The sequence below is a fragment of the Moschus berezovskii genome, chromosome 24 (assembly GCF_049115385.1).
Source record: "Moschus berezovskii isolate FMDL1 chromosome 24, NW_MosBer_1.0, whole genome shotgun sequence".
Classification (NCBI taxonomy): domain Eukaryota; kingdom Metazoa; phylum Chordata; class Mammalia; order Artiodactyla; family Moschidae; genus Moschus; species Moschus berezovskii.
In genome coordinates this window covers 45,155,573-45,172,651 of record NC_142483.1, presented here as the reverse complement: position 1 = coordinate 45,172,651, position 17,079 = coordinate 45,155,573, and the positions used below count along the sequence as shown (strand labels likewise).

Genomic DNA, 17,079 nt, shown 5'->3' with positions numbered 1-17,079 from the left:
TGGCCTATAACCTTATTTCCACTTAGTTGTTTGTTTTTTTTATCTCAAGAAGTAGGTTAACCATACAGGAAACAAAGAACAAGGTCAAGCAAAACTTAGGATCTTCATTTGATTTTTAGCATACAATTGACCATATAAAAATCTTTCCCTCAAATTGTACTAAACAGGTATATTTAAAGAATTAAAGCTTAAAAGTTTCCTAACAGACCCCTCAATCCTGTAAATGATAGAATGCCTTAAGGCAGTGATTCTCACCTGAATTTGGAGAGCCACTGCCCTAAAGGATATTCCCTGTTTTCTTTTTCTTCTCTTTCTTCCCTTGTATGTGTCAGCCACTCAGTCGTGTCCGATTCTTTGAGACCCCATGAACTCCTCTGTCCGTGGGATTTTCCAAGCAAGAATACTGGAGTGGGTTGCCGTTCTTTCTCCAGGGAATCTTCCTGACCCAGGGGTAGAACCAGGTCTCCTGCATGGCGGGCAGATGCTTTACCATCTGAGCCACCAGGAAAGCCTCTTCTTCCCTTCTTATCTCTCCTGTTTTTTCAAAAAATGGGTCCTGATCTGATCACGCCTTCCCTATCACTTAGTTGTCAGAGCCTGCTCTTAAAGGAGGGCTAATAGGAAATAATTTTTTCCAGTGATTTAAATAGGAAATGAACATCTTAGAATTGTAATTTGGTTGAGTGTCTATCAGAATTATTAAGTAAAAATCTTTCTTATGTACATGGGCATTTTCCTGTAGAAATATGAATGGCCACCTTTGGGGAAGGGAAGGATTGTTGGCAAAAGGAAAAGAAGTCACGTTCCCTCTCATAATGCCTCTCCACCTCCGAGTTGTGAAACACTGTCTTTAAAAAGCCATGTTCATTCATTGAAAAGGCAATTGCCACAGCACAATACACTTGATTTTACCCGTATCGGTTCCTTTGCGTTTTGAAGAGAGAAATGCTGCTAACATGAAAACTTATATTTTTATACTAAGCAAGTGCTTTCCAGCATTTTTAATGTGTCTTTCAACATTTTTTCTTAAATACACAGCACAGATAACTTCAGCCCAGTGAGCATCAGATAAAGCTCAACAATGCTACATATATTTGTCGTTGTTTCATTTGTATTAAACTTGTTATTATTGGTAGTATTAGAATTGTATTTCATTACAATTATTTTTTATTTATTAGTATTAGAATTGTAACTTTTCCTTTTTATAAAAGGGAGACAAATTTCAGTAAAATATTTGACTAGACTTTTTAAAATTGAACTATAGTTGATTTACAGTGTTGTGTTTCAGATGTACAGAAAAGTGATTCTTTTTCAGATTTCTTTTCGTTTATAAATTGTTAAAAAATACAAAGTATGGTTCCCTGTGCCATACAGTAGGTCCTGTTGGTAATGTTTTATATATGATAGTGTGTATATGTTAATTCCAAACTCCTAATTTATCTCTACCCCCCATTCTCCCTTGTTAACTGTAAGTTTGTTTTCTGTGTCTGTGGGTCTGTTTCTGTTTTGTAAATAAGTTCATTTGTCTTTTTTTTAGATTCTACATATAAGTGATATTATATGGTATTTGTCTCTCTCTGTGACTTGACATTTTCTACAATGAAGATAAAGTTTCTGACTTGACTACTCCTGTCTAGCAGGCTATAGTATTGTGTTAGCTCACAGTATTCTCTCAGTTAGTAAAAAATTTTTCTCTTTCAGTTTGACATGACAGTACATGTTATGCAGGTGTTTCTGCTATGACATACACGCATTCCTGTAAACCTAGACATTCTTTAAGATAACATACTAATCAAGGTTCATCGAACACATATACACCTCTCAAAACAAGACTTGTGGGAGTCTCTAGCTGTTTCATTTGTGCTATTGCAGCTCCCCAGGTTGCTTGATGAAGTGGAAAATGCAAAGGTACTTGAAGCGACTAACCATCTGCTTCTTAAACCAAAGGAAGGAACTACTGGAGGATTTTCAGGGTTTTGTTTATAGCTAAAAGTTTCTTTGTAATAGTAGAAAGCCCACCACTGATGATCTCAAATCATTAACATGGTAGGAAAAATGCATGTGATATAACATCTCTCCCTTGCTGACCAGATGCACATAAGCCATGTTAATTCACAGTAAAGAAACTTTTTTTTTGGTAAGAGAACAGACTGCTCTTGGGTCATCTGTCTCATTTATTAGATGAGGAACAGACTCAGAGAGGTGAAACAACTTGTCCGTTCTCACACAGCTTCAGTCATGAAGTCAGTCAGGATTTGAATATGGATTTCAGAGACTCCAGGCTTCCCAGGTGGCGCTAGTGGTTAAGAATCCACCTGCCAATGCAGGAAATGCAAGAGACACAGGTTTGATCCCTAGGTCAGCACCCCACTCCAGTATTCTTGCCCAGAAAATTCCATGGACGGAACCTGACAGGCTGCAGTCCATGGGACTGCAAAGAGAGGGACACGACTGAGTATGCGTGCTCGGAGACTCCAGCCTCCCTAACCATCATGCAGACTGCCTTCCCCAAAAGCATCATGTTCACTTAAATTTTTCTTGAGTTGGCCTAAATCAGCACCGTCCAATAAAAATACAGTATGAGCCCCAGATGTAATTTAAATTTTTCTAGTGGTAAATCACAAAACACAGTTAAAACCAGATTGTGTTTTGCTTTTAAAATAGAAACAAGTGAAATCAATAAATTATCGTTTCAACAGCTCATCAGAATCTAAAATTCTTAATGTGATACTTGGCATTTTCTCTCTGTGCCCCCTGCCTTCCCCCAGAAGTCATATTCATAACCACTGGACCCCAGGGAAGTCCCTGTTTTGTTTATTTTGATATTTTGCTTTGGAAAGTGGGCTGCGGAGCATAACTTGGATCACCTATGTTGCACATCAGATGGAGGCATTGTGATTTCTTGAACTTCTAAGATACTGCTGCTGCAGACTGTTAAAACAGGCACGTTGTTGTTGCAATGGGAGGCCTGTGTGCTTTCCATTGTTCAGAACTTAGGACTTTTCAAGGCTTCTTTTAGAAGCCTGAGAGAAAAAGCATAGTGGTTAGAGTGTGGCTGCTTATTATTTTCATCAGTTTCCCATTCGTGTTCTTGGGTGACCATATGCCTCTTGAGTATTATTCCTCATTTCTTATCCACAGTTTTAGCTCATTTTATCATCTTTGCAGTTAAGTGCATGCTGCTGCTGCTGCTAAGTCACTTCAGTCGTGTCCAACTCTGTGTGACCCCATAGACGGCAGCTCACCAGGCTCCCCCGTCCCTGGGATTCTCTAGGCAAGAACACTGGAGTGGGTTGCCATTTCCTTCTCCAGTTAAGTGGCATAAATGTTCTTAATGTGAAAAATGAAATATCATCATGTGTGAATGTGAAGGACTCTTTTTTTCTTGAACTCCACTGGGACCCCAGTCCAGGGCTATCACTGGACGGGTTTCCCAGGGTCGGGGGCCTGTCTTAAATACTCAGTGAACAACACGCGTGTCATTTTCGTTGTTTAATTTTGTATGCCAGCAGCATTGGGTTTTTTTGTTGTTGTTTTTAATTTTAAGAACATACTTTGCATGTTCATGGTAAATAACCTAGGAAATATAAAAAGTAAAGGGCTTCCTAGCCTACACCTAGAGAGAGCCAGTTTTGGGTTGGATATGTATATTCTTCTGGTCTCTTCTTTGCCAACTTTAAGCCTTGTACCTGTTCTCTCTTAACTAAGTCGTGATTGTTCAGTTACTTTGATTTATTTATATTTGGTTGTACTGGGTCATCATTGCTGCGCACGGGCTCTTTCTAGTTGTGGTGACTGGGGGCTCCTCTTCTTTGCTGTGCACAGACTTCTCATTGCAGTGGCTTCTCTTGTGGAATATGAGCTCTAGCTGCACAGACTTCAGTAGTTGCAGCATAGGCTCAGTAGTTGTGGCACATGGGCTTAGTTGCTCCAAGGCTTGTGCCATCTTCCCAGACCAGGGATTGAACCTATGTCCCCTGCATTGGCAGGCAGATTCTTATCTACTGTACCACCAGGAAAGTCCTGTTCAGTTAATTTTGTGATGACGTTTGGTAAGAATTCAGTCTATCATGGACGCACTGAAACTTGAATAAAAATGATTCTTTGTCCCTCATCATGTCTCCATTTAATCTCAGAAATCTTTCAAATGGTAGGAATATTTCTAATATCTGAATTTATTACAAACCAAATAACAAGGTGAATGGTTAAGTAAAACCTTTTTAAACATTTAAATGAATGCCTATAAACACATTCTGTATCCAGGAGGGTCTTGCCACACCAGTCAACCAGAAATATAGATGGAAATGTTGTTTGCAAATGCACTTTTTAAGTAGGTAATTCTTGACTTTTCTTTAAAATACGTCTTCTGTTAATGGCATCTTCTGTTATGCTTCATTACATTGCCTTGGTTCAGATATATATTAACTGCATTATGAAAACATTTTTTATTTTTAATTAATTTATTATTTTTAATTGAAGGATAATTGCTTTACAGAATTGTGTTCAGTTCAGTTCAGTCGCTCAGTCGTGTCCGACTCTTTGCGACCCCATGAATCACAGCACGCCAGGCCTCCCTGTCCATCACCAACTCCCGGAGTTCACTCAAACTCATGTCCATCTAGTCGGTGATGCCATCCAGCCATCTCATTCTCTGTCGTCCCCGTCTCCTCCCACCCCCAATCCCTCCCAGCATCAGACTCTTTTCCAGTGAGTCAACTCATCGCATGAGGTGGCCAAAGTATTGGAGTTTCAGCTTTAGCATCAGTCCTTCCAATGAACACCCAGGATTGATCTCCTCTAGAATGGACTGGTTGGATCTCCTTGCAGTCCAAGGGACTCTCAAGAGTCTTCTCCAACACCACAGTTCAAAAACATGAATTCTTCAGAGATCAGCTTTCTTCACAGTCCAACTCTCACATCCATACATGACCACGGGAAGAACCATAGCCTTGACTAGACGGACCTTGGTTGGCAAAGTAATGTCTCTGCTTTTTAATATGCTATCTAGGTTGGTCAGAACTTTCCTTCCAAGGAGTAAGCGTCTTTTAATTTCCTGGCTACAGTCAGCATCTGCAGTGATTTTGGAGTCCAAAAAAATAAAGTCTGACACTGTTTCCACTGTTTCCACATCTATTTCCCATGAAGTGATGGGACCAGATGCCATGATCTTCGTTGGTTTCTACCAAACATCAAATGAAAATTTTTAAACCATTTTTAGTGCTTAAGATTTTGACAGAATAGGACTTGAGCCCTGTGGTGGTTTGTTTTGAGGGAATATGCTGCTCCACGTGGCTATTAAGAATGGAATAATATAGAAAGCTCCAAGCTTTATAAGCCAGGGGAAGAAAGGAGAAAGGATTTTTTTTTACCTGATAATTATCATGTGAATAATAAGTCATTTCAAGACTTTAATAAGAGATTGCTCAGAGTTTTTAAAGTCACTCGATCAGTTGACATGGGAACTATAGTATAGCTGAAATTTTTGCTGAAGCTCTGAATTAACGGAAAAGTTCATATGATTAAAATCATGTTTCCCCTTTATTGCTTAAACTTTAAAAAAAAATAGGCTTTGTTTTTTAGAACAATATTAGGTTCACAACAAAAGTGAGCAAAGTACAGATTCCCACTTCCTCCCTACACACACATAGCCTCCCACACCTGAGTTGTACATTTATTACAACCGAAGAACCTATATTGACACATGATTATCACCCAAAGTCCATAGTTTACATTAGGGTTCACTCTTAGTGTTGTACATTTCATAGGTTTGGGAAAATGTGTAATGATATGTATCTACCATTGTAGTAGTAGTATGCAGAGTACTTCCACTGCCCAAAAAATGCTGTGTGCTTCACCTGTTCATCCCTCCCTCCCTGCCAACCACTGATCTTTTTACTATCACCATAGTTGTGCCTTTTCCAAAAATGGCATATAGTTGGAATCATACAGTATATAATCTTCCCTGGTTGCTTCTTTCACTTAGTTATATGCATTTAAATTTCTTCCATGTCTTCTCATAGCTTGAGAGCTCACTTGTCTTAGTACTGAGTAAATATTCAATTATCTGGATGTACTACAGTTGATCCGCTCACCTACTGAAGGATATCTTGGTTGCTTCCAGGATCTGGCAATTACGAATAAAACCGCAATAAACATCCGTGTGCAGGTTTGTGTGTAGACATGTTTTCAGTTCATTTGAATAAATACTAAGGAGTGTGGTTACTGGATCATATGGTAAGAGCCTGTTTAGTTTTGCAAGAAGTTTCCAAACTGCCTTCCAAAGTGGCTGTATCGTTTTGCATTCCCGCCAGCAGTGAATGAGAGTTTCTGTTGCTCCACATCCTCACCAGCATTTGTTGTCAGTGTTTTGAATTTGGCCATTCTAATAGGTGTGTTGTAGTATATCGTTGTTTTAATTTGCATTTCCCTGAAGACCTATGATGTTAAACGTATTTTTATGTGCTTATTTGCCATCTGTGTATCTTCTTCCATGAGGTTTCTGTTCAGATCTTTGGCCCATGTTTTAATCAGGTTGTCCATTTTCCTGTTGTTGAGTTTTAAAGATATTTTTGGTGTATATTGGATAGCAATCCTTTGTCAGATATGTAAGTCCTTTGCAAGTATTTTCTCCCAGTCTGTGGTTTGTTCTTTCTTTCCCTCTACTTTGTCTTTCACACAGCAAACTTTTTAATTTTAATGAAATTCAGCGTATCAGTTCTTTCCTTCACAGACTGGTATTGTATCTGAAAAGTCACTGACATACCTAAGGTCATCTAGGTTTTCTCCTAGGTACTTGTCTGTGAATTTTGTAGTTTTGTGTTTTATATTTAGGTCTTTGATCCAGTTTGAGTTAATTTTTGTGAAGTGTGTAACTTGTATGACTGGATTAAGATTTTTGCATATAGATGTCCAGTTGTTCCAGTACTATTTGTTGAAAAGAGTATCATTGCTCCATAGCAGTGCCTTTGTCAAAGACGAGTTGGCTGTATTTTTGGGAATCTGTTCCAGGGCTCTCTTACTGTCCCACTGATCTATTTGTGTATTCTTTCACCAGTTACTTACTGTAACTTTACAGTAAGTCTTGAAGTCCACTAATGTCAGTCTTCCAACTTTATTCTTCTTCAGGGTTGAGTTGGCTATTCTATTTATTCTACATATAAACTATTATAATAATAGTTATTATTTCCAAATAATAATTTGCTGAGATTTTGATTGGGATTGCATTGAATCTGTAAATCAAGTTGGAAAGAACTGACATCTTGGCAAAATTGAGTGTTTCTGTCCATGAACTTGGAATATCTCTCCATTTCATTCTTCTTTGATTTTTTTTTATCCAAGTTTTACAGTTTTCCTCATTGATCTTCTACATATTTTGTTAGATTTATAATTTAAGTATTTCATTTTGGGGGTTGCTAATGTAAATGGTAATGTGCTTTTAATTTCAAATTCCATTTGTTCATTACTGGTATCTGCTTAACTTTTTAAGTGATTAATGGATGCCTGGAACTTGACCTACATATATATTCAGAAATGTTTTGCCACCTGAGACCTGTGAGGAGGTAAGCTTTGTGGTTCAATCTGTTATTAGTATTTGGGAGGTGGAGGGAGTATGTGGAAGCTGTTAGGTGTTTAATTTCAATTTATTATAATTTATCAAATTCTAAATATTTTGTCTGTATTATGGTGGAGGGCAGGAGTAAGAAAAATAAAATTCATGTAAACATCCATGTCTTTCTCCCAAGTATCTATTCAGAGTAAAAGGTGAAAAGAATAGATAACATCTTTCAAAATAGTTCAGTATGAAAAGTTTAAGAGGAAATGAAGATAGTTTGTCCTTAGCACAGGTCTTGCCATGGTGCCCTCAAGTCTGTTGCTGTTATATAGAAAACCACTTTATATTGAAATTGTATAATAAGCTCATTTGATCGTTATATTTGCTATTTATATAGTCTAAATGCTACCTGTTTCAGGAAAGGATTTAAGGAGCTCAGTAAAATTTGATTGGCATAGTAATAGGCACATATACAGTTAATCATAATGAAAACCAGATGTCCTCTAGAGAAAAAAGATCATTTGTTTAAAAAGTAGAACTGATTAGACAATTATTCAAATATCAGATTTCTGGCTTCTTGGTAGCCAAGTCAAAAAAGGTAAATTTATTTGGCTCAAAGTATATAACCAAAATAAAATTTTATCTGTTCCATAGAAATAATGTCAGGGACTTCTCTGGTGGTCCAGTGGTTAAGACTCCACACTTCGAATGCAGGAGACAGAGGTTCAATCCCTGGTCAGGGAACTAAGATCCCACATGCCTCAGGGCACAATCTCCCCCCAAAAAATGACATGTCAAGTTTTAGATTACTAAAACACGTTTGGCACTAATTAGTACTTTTAAATAATTAGGCGTTGATATGTGACTATCTCAGTAAATAGTCACTGTTAAAAGGAGTGTCTTTAGGGGGAACAGACTGTTTCCACCAATTCAGTTTATGATGAGGATTATCCAATAAAGGGAGACTTTGTCTCACTGAATTTATGACATAAATTGTTTAAAAGAAGAAGAAAAGAGAAACAAAAGAAGCTGTGAGATACTGGACAGCATCCCAAAAAGTTGTTGGGCAGATGTTGAGACATTCTGTATGTTGTGGTATCTGATGATATGATGGCAGTGAGTACTAGTTGTTGTGGATAGAGACACAGTTTTCTAGCTTTTTTGATCTCAGTCTTTAGAAAACGATATTTTAACTCTAATCCATAAAAATAAAAGTTTCATAACAGTAGTTAACCTTGCCACACATAATATCCCAGAATATTTTCTGTTCTGAGATATATTTTCTGGGTTGTTTTTGTGTGTGTGTTTTTCATGTTGGTCATGGATTACTAAATTGATTTCACAACTAAGTTGACTGTACAGTCTGTGTGTGTGTAAATGAAGCTTCATTCGCCCCCAGCCACCTCCTTCCTTTATTTCTTGCCTGTGGCTCCTTTCCCACTACAGCAGTGGAGTTGCACAGTTGCATCACAAACCAGATGGCCCTGAAAGCCTAAAATATTTCCTTTCTGGCCCTTTACAAAAGAAGTTTCATGTGCCAGTTTTGCTCAATCTAAAGCAACACACACACACTCAGTAAAGCAACACAATATTGCTTTCAGTTCAGATCAGTCGCTCAGTCCCACTCTTTGCGACCCCATGGACCACTGCACACCAGGCCTCCCTGTCCAACACCAACTCCCGGAGTTTATTCAAACCCATGTCCATTGAGTAGGTGATGCCATCCAACCATCTCATCCTCTGTCTCCCCCTTCTCCTCTTACCCGCAGTCTTTCCCAGCATCAGGGTCTTTTCAAATGAGTCAGCTCTTCACATCAGGTGGCCAAAGCATTGGAGTTTCAGCTTCAACATCAGTCCTTCCAATGAACACCCAGGACTGATCTCCTTTAGGATAGACTGGTTGGATCTCCTTGCAGTCCAAGGGACTCTCAAGAGTCTTTTCCAACACCATAGTTCAAAAGCATCAATTCTTCGGCACTCAGCTTTCTTTATAGTCCAATTCTGACATACATACATGACTATTGGAAAAACCATATCCTTGACTAAACGGACCATTGTTGGTAAAGTAATGTCTCTGGTTTTTAAAATGCTGTCTAGGTTGGTCATAACTTTCCTTCCAAGGAGCAAGCGTCTTTTAATTTCATGGCTGCAATCACCATCTGCAGTGATTTTGGAGCCCAGAAAAATAAAGTCAGCCACTGTTTCCACTGTTTCCTCATCTATTTGCCATGAAGTGATGGGACCAGATGCCATGATCTTAGTTTTCTGACTGTTGAGCTTTAAGCCAACTTTTTCACTCTCTTTCACTTTCATCAAGAGGCTCTTTAGTTCTTCTTCACTTTCTGCCATAAGAGTGGTGTCATCTGCATATCTGAGGTTATTGATATTTCTCCTGGCAGTCTTGATTCCAGCTTGTGCTTCATTCAGCCCAGCATTTCTCTAGTTTTTTTGCTCTTATTGCCTTGCATTAAATAGCTGCTGCACAGTCATTTACTATACATTAGCCAGACCCTGTGGTGGGAGCCTCTGAGCTCTCCCGCCCATCTTGGTCTACCTCAGGGTTTGCCCTGAGGCCATCAGTGGCTGAGGGGAAGAGGAATACCGAGTCAGGCTCACTCCAGCAGGACACAGGATGCCCCCAGTGTGTGACTGGCTGGAAGACTTCCCATTGGCAGGACCGAACCCTTCTCAGGACCGGACAGCAGCCCCAGACATCCTCCCCAAGGCTCCTCCCTTCCCTTTCTCCTTCTGTAGGTGTCTGGCCTGAACCATGGTCTGAAAAGTCTCCCTGCTTCCTTTCTTTCCCAGTCATTCTCATGCACATCTCCTTCTGTCTTGACTTCTGCTTTTCAGCAGACCCAAACTAGCATAACGAACAACAGTAAATACCTGTGAAATGTTTTTCCTGTCCTCAAGGATGCCATGGTAATTGAGGAGGATGAAAACATATCATTTCTACTTTATGGTATTCTGTTCCACGTATGTGGGGCACACAGTTTGTTTTATTAAAGCTTAGAAGAGGGAAAGACTTTATAATGAGGATACAAGAGGGAAGGTTCTGGGGGACTGGGCGCATTGCCTCCTGGCACATCGCTAGGACTGCAGTAATTGGTGAATGAGTAAGTACAATTTGGACAGACGGAAGTGGGGAACAGAGAGGATGTCTGAGAGCTTAGAAATCATGAGAAGAAAGGGAAGGACAAGGCAGATCGCCAGTGGGGCTGAAAATGAGGGTTTCTGTCAGGAGTGCTTGGAGATCAAGTTGGAAAGATAGATTGGAAGTTATAAATACCAGACTGAGTGGATTTTACTCTGCAGGAGTTGAAACACCATCAAAGGTGTTTCAGTAAGGAATCCAAGGATAATGGGATTTTAGGAAGATTAACCTGTATACAGCATGGTTAGGGAAAAGAAACAGAAGAATACTGATTAGGAGGCAGTGCAGTCCAGTTTTGTGGTGATCATTGGTGGGAAGAAGGAATGATGTCAAAGGACGCTGTAAAGTAAGAAGAAGTAAGACTTCAGGACTGAAAATGAGGTGGGGCTGGTGCTCTAATTCAGGCAACAGTAGATCTGAGGGGTTCTGCACTGGCAACAGGAAGAAAAGAGGACCTCAGTAACAGAAATAAAGAATGTAACCCTGGATGGCACTGTCCAGCTGCTTCCTTGCCTTTTGTATCCAAGCTGAGTTTAGAAGAAAAGTAATGACCTCAGCTCCTTTTTTTAAGACATAATTTGAGAGGCTGACAGGATAGCCAAAGTGTCCATCACACATTTGGAATGGGGACTTAAACTCAGATAGAGAGGAAATGGAGCTGTCACTAACATTTACTTCTCCTGCCTCCTATTGAGGACTTTCGGCATTTCCTTTACGGTCCAAACTCCTGTTTTATAATCCTTAATACACAGCCTGTATGTTGATTTTATAGAAGGTTAAGTACAGGTTGAAAAAAAAAGAAAGGTAATCTGAAAATATGATAGTGGTGCTCAGATTGTTTTTTTTTTTTAATCTCCAGAAATGATTCTATAATATCGTTTTATTTTTTGAAAATATATATTTATTTGGCTATGCCAGGTCTTCCTTGCTGCACACGAATCTTTTAGTTGTGCATTTGGGATCTACTTCCCTGGTCAGGAAACAAACCCGGACCCCTTGCATTGAGGTCTGCACTCAGTCCTAGCCACTGGACCACCAGGGAAGTCCCTCAGTTATTGTAAAAGTAGAAAACTTCCCCAAAGATTCAGTGCACCTAATGTAGGAGACCAAAATGGGCACAGTATTTAGAGACTTCTTCACAGCCCATTGGGACTTTCCTAGTGACTCAGATGGTAAAGAATCCGTCTGCAATGCGGGAAACCTGAGTTCAATCCCTGGGTTGGGAAGATCCCCTGGAGAAGAGAATGGCAACCCGCTCCAGTATTCTTGCCTGGAAAATCCCATGGACAGAGGAGCCTGGCAGGCTACAGTCCCTGGGGTCACAAAGAATTGGACACGACTGAGCGACTTTCACTTCACAGCCCATCATAGAGTGAAAAAGGTAAATTATTACATTCCAAAATAGAAGTCATGAAAGTGCTTCCCAGAAATTGCAAATAATTTCATTTGGATTTAAAACTACTTTTAAAAAAAAACACTCCAAGGTGAGTTATGCCAAAATTTGAGAATGAGATGTCAAGGTATCTAACTGGAAAATTTTACCGGTGAGCATGAGTGAACTCCAGGAGTTGGTGATGGACAGGGAGGCCTGGCGTGCTGTGATTCATGGGGTCGCAAAGAGTCGGACACGACTGAGCGACTGAACTGACTGAATGATGAAATGAACTAAAAGACATTTTATATCTCTTGTGAAGCATTACAATTCTCAAACTATTTTTCACTTTAAAATAAAGATTATTCTTTTGGATATCGGGGTTTTTTTTAATCCAGAAAAGAAAGTGATATACAAAATTGTCATCATTTGCAGTGAAGCCAGTTTACATTTCAAAGTAGGCTTTTGAGAGGAAGTTTTATTATTATTATTAAATATTATCTTATGATGTTACATCAGAGGAATTTATAACCACTGTTTATAGAAATCATGTAGCACTCACTGAAATCTACTCTTTTGTAGATTTCAGAAAATCACGAAGTTTTACACTCTGATTTCTAAATTGTTTCTATGATGTTTTCCATACATAGTAATCTTAATGTTACTTTATTCATGGGGGATTTGTATCTGTGTCAGTGATCCAGTGAGTAATAAATCCATGTCTTTTAAAAAGGTTATGTCCAGGAAAGATACTTCCATACTGCTTTCTGTTATCAAGAGCTTTATCAGGAGCTGAAGCAGTCAATGCTTTGAGGCCATTTTATTTTGCTGTACATCCAGATTTCTTTGGACAACACCCCAGGGAAAGGGTAAATAATTATTTTTCTTTATGTTTAACATTCAGTCTATGTTTATTTACCTTTGCTACAGTGTAATACAGAGAGTTCTATAAATTGGGTTTGTTCTGTCATAGTGGTATAATCAATGCTTTGAACTGTAGGCACTGGAAACTGAAACTAACGCTATTGTTTATTTTTTACGAAAGCTGTCATATTTCTGGCAGTGAAGATGTCGTTTAGGAACTTCCCTGGTGGTCCAGTGGTTAAGACTTCACCTTCTAATGCAGAGGGTGTGGATTTGGTCCCTGGTGGGGGATCTTAGATCCCACATGCTTCACACCCAAGAGACCAAAACATAAAGTAGAAACAATATTGTAAAGGACAGAATAAAGACTTTAAAAATGGTCCTCATTAAAATAAAAAAAAAGATATTATGTAAACTCTGTATGTGAGAAATCATGTTTTCTGTACCAGTTTTGAAAGTAAAATTGAGGATCAGAAAGACCACTTCTGGCCTCTGTTACTGTAATCAGTCCCTTTTTTAAGGTTGATATAAGGAAGGTTTTTCAGTGGCTGAATAGTTGCCTGCTGTTGGTCCACTTCCCTGTACCATCAGTTCATGTGTGCTCAAGAAATACAAACTGATGTGAAAAATAACTCATGATAAACTTAATTAGGAACACCAGTATTTTTTAACATTAGATAATATATTACAGAAACAAATGCTTTGACATTATCTCATTGGTTCCTTTTATCTTCCTCACACTGAAAACTGGTTTAACCTGAACAGGAATTTAAAACTCTTGAAAATTAGAACATTACTATATTGCCTTTTTCTACTTACCATGGAAAATAAATCAGTTTTACTTCTTTGCTTTAGGAAAATACTCTGCTTATGATGGCTGTTATATTGGTTGTTAGAAATTAGATCCTTTTTAACTAATTAGTAAATTGAATCAACAGCAAAATATCCACTACCTTGGAGATGTAATCAATTAATACAAATTATTGGGAATATCATACATGAATACAATTTAATGTTTCACAATTTACAGTTTTTAAATCCAACGTGTGTGGAAAAATTAAGCTTAGTACTAGGTGATGTTTTCCGTCCTCTCCCAGTATACCTTTTTTTTTTTTTTTCTTTTTTTTATGTGCTGTAAAATGTGAACGGCAGGCTTACGTTGCTCTGTTACAAAGAAATGCCTGACTTCAGTCCTGGCTCTTCACTGTCTCCTGGGAGATGAGCTCTGAGCCCCGGGATATCCTTGCCTGATAAAAATATTTCTGTGTGCCCAAAGCCTTGGGCCACACCAGACAGTTTATCCTAACAATGTGAGTTATGGTAAAATGCCTAATTTCTCATGTCTGAGACCCTCTGGGGAGGCTGGAGACAAATAACTAAGGTCGGTCACATGGGCACATAGTGCCCCAGTAAAAGCCCTGGCCCCCAAGGCTTGAATGAGCTTTTGTGGTTGGCAGCACTCCTGATGTTGTCACCTGTCCTTGCTGGGAGCTTAAGCACTGTCTGTACAACGTCCCTGGGAGAGAACAACTGGAACCTTGCACTTGGTCCCTCCTGGACTCCACCCTACACACATTTTCCCTTTGCTAATTCTAATCTGTATCCTTTTGCTGTAATAAAGTGTAACCATGAGTATAATAGCTTTTCTGAGTTCTATAAATCCTTCTAGTTAGTAAATCATCACACCCCCAACACAATATAGCTGAGAGTTGGTTTTTGTCTATAGAATTGTTTGTGTGTGTGTGTGGTTATGTGTTTTTTTAAGCTTGTTTTAAAATTGAAATATAGTTGATTTACAGTGTGTTGATTTCTGCTAAGTAGCACAATGATTCGGTTATACATATATATGTATTTTATATTCTTTCTCATTATGGTTTATCACAAGATATTTAATATAGTTCCTTGTACTATATGTTTTATTATGTAATTGGATTTATCAGTCATTTATTACTTGAGATATTTAGTCATAGTTAGGCTTTTTCTACATCTCATTTATAAAGGAACTCAGCCATGTTTTCTTCTAATACTTTTGTAGCTGCTTTTTTTTTTTAAACATCTCTTCTCTGTGGAGTTACATGTTGTGAGGTATGGATTCAATTTTATCCTGTACCGAGGAGCTATGAAATCCCAACAGTTTTTAATAGTAAATTCTTTAATATACTCAATGGTGTGTTTAAAAGGTTGGGATATAATTTCTGCTGTTTCCTTGTCTATTTTGTATATCAATGTCTCAATTTTTTTTTTCCAGGAAGTCAATGAAAATTCCCTTAAGAGATTAAGTGCCTACTTAGAAAACCTTCAGAAACCAGGCTTCAAGTCTTTGAAACCAACCCAGCTTGTGTTTTATGTAAGAGAAACAGATCAGAATCCCTCTGATGGCCAGGAACACTTCAGCACTTCTGGTACATTTCTTATTTCTCATATGTCCCTTGCACCCTTTCGGGCTTCATTTGGTATGAGTTCAATCTGTCTAAAAGTTGCTAGAAGACCTTTGGAGTGAAGCCTTGTCGTCGAAAGTAATATCATTTAATCAAGTGTTTTCCTGGACTTAGATTTTATTCCTGGCTGCTTTTTTTTTTCCCTTAAGGATAGTTGCTTTACAATGTTGTGTTAGTTTCTGCTGTACAACAAAGTGAATAAGTTACATGTACACATACAACCCCTTCCCCTTGAACTCCCCCAACCCCATCCCCATCCCCATCCCACCCCTCTGGGTCATCACTGAGCACAGAGCTGAGCTCCCTGTGCTGTGCGCAGCTTCCCACTAGCTGTTTTATATACGGCAGTGTATATATGGATGAGCCACTTTTTTGACTAGAAAACTAAAATATTTCTTTTTGTCCCCTTCCTATTTCAGTGCTGTTTTTAAGTATTAAATGTGTATATGACAATTTATATCTTTTAAAAAGTATAGCTTACCTTTTCTTATCTAGTCCTCAAAGTACCCTGTAAGGTACCTAGTATTTGCCCAATTGTAACTTAGTAATGTCCCAGGACCATGGAGACAGAAGAAGGGTCTTTGAACTCTCTAACCGCAGCCTCGTACTATTTCTACAATCTGATCAGTCTTAATATACAGCCTTCTGTTTGGTCCTTTGTCACTGCTTTGCATGTCCAACTCTTTTCGACCCCATGGACTGTAGCCCACCAGGCTCCTCTGTCCATGGAATTCTCTAGGAAGGAATACTGGAGTGGTTTGCCATTTCCTGCTCCAGGTATTGAACCGGGTCTCCTGCACTGCAGGCAGAATCTTTACCTTCTGAACCACCAGGGGAGTCCCAGTAATATATGGGTCCATTATTCTCTAAACATCCATCCTTTTTGTCATTCTTGAGGAAATAACTTTTTTAGAATGAACTTTAAAACAATTTAAAGATTTACTGAGAGTTTTCTGTGAATTAATGCTAAAACAAATAACTGTAGTCAGCTTTGGCTGAGTAAAGAGAAAAATCCTCTACTTTCAGTTAATGGTTAACTTTGAACCATTTACTAAATAAAAATAGATTGTGAAAAATAATTAAGAGATGAGAGAAAACATAGCATAAGTGAGAAAAAGATAATGTTAGTATATATGGAGTTTTTAGGTGTCAGAAAGAAAAGAGTAGCTCAGTTACAAAGATTGGCAAACAGTGTCTAGGCACTTCAAGAAATAATACCCATAAAGAGCCAATAGGTCTTCCCAGGTGGCTCAGTGGCAAAGAATCCACCTGCCAAGCAGGAGATGAGGTTTCCATCCCTGGGTCGGGAAGATCCCCTGGAGAAGGAAATGGCAACCCACTCCAGTATTCTTGCCTGGGAAATCCCATGGACAGAGGAGCCTTATGGGCTACAGTAGTCCATGGGGTTGCAAAGAGTCGGACGCAACTAAATGATTGAACAACAAGTAGCCAATAACCTTGTAAAAATGTTTAGCCTTAGTAATCAATGCAAACTGAGTTAATTAGATAATATTCCCAATAAAGGATGTATGAAGTCTGGCACAGGCATTCCAAACTATGTAGCAGCTCTTACATTGAATTAAGTGATTAATGGAGCTGATAAATTGCGAGAGAAATTGAGATTTATTCCTTGACTCATCTCTTCTGAGGATAAACTATTTCTTCCGAACCTCAACTGCAGGAATTTGGATTTTCA

The 17,079-nt window shown here is 38.6% G+C and overlaps 1 protein-coding gene across 6 annotated transcripts in view; it reads left to right on the top strand.

Annotated features, from left to right (window-relative positions):
- The window catches only part of TCAIM (T cell activation inhibitor, mitochondrial), a 37,446-nt gene that overhangs the window by 2,330 nt on the left and 18,037 nt on the right, over positions 1-17,079 (top strand). For 4 of the 6 annotated variants that reach the window (XM_055414492.2, XM_055414494.2, XM_055414491.2 and 1 more), the window contains exons 2-4: positions 7,487-7,559; positions 12,815-12,950; positions 15,194-15,347. In XM_055414492.2, the coding sequence (XP_055270467.1) occupies positions 7,531-7,559; positions 12,815-12,950; positions 15,194-15,347 (319 nt within the window). In that variant the 5' untranslated portion in view covers positions 7,487-7,530. The other 2 variants (XM_055414495.2, XM_055414493.2) reach the window with 2 other exon arrangements.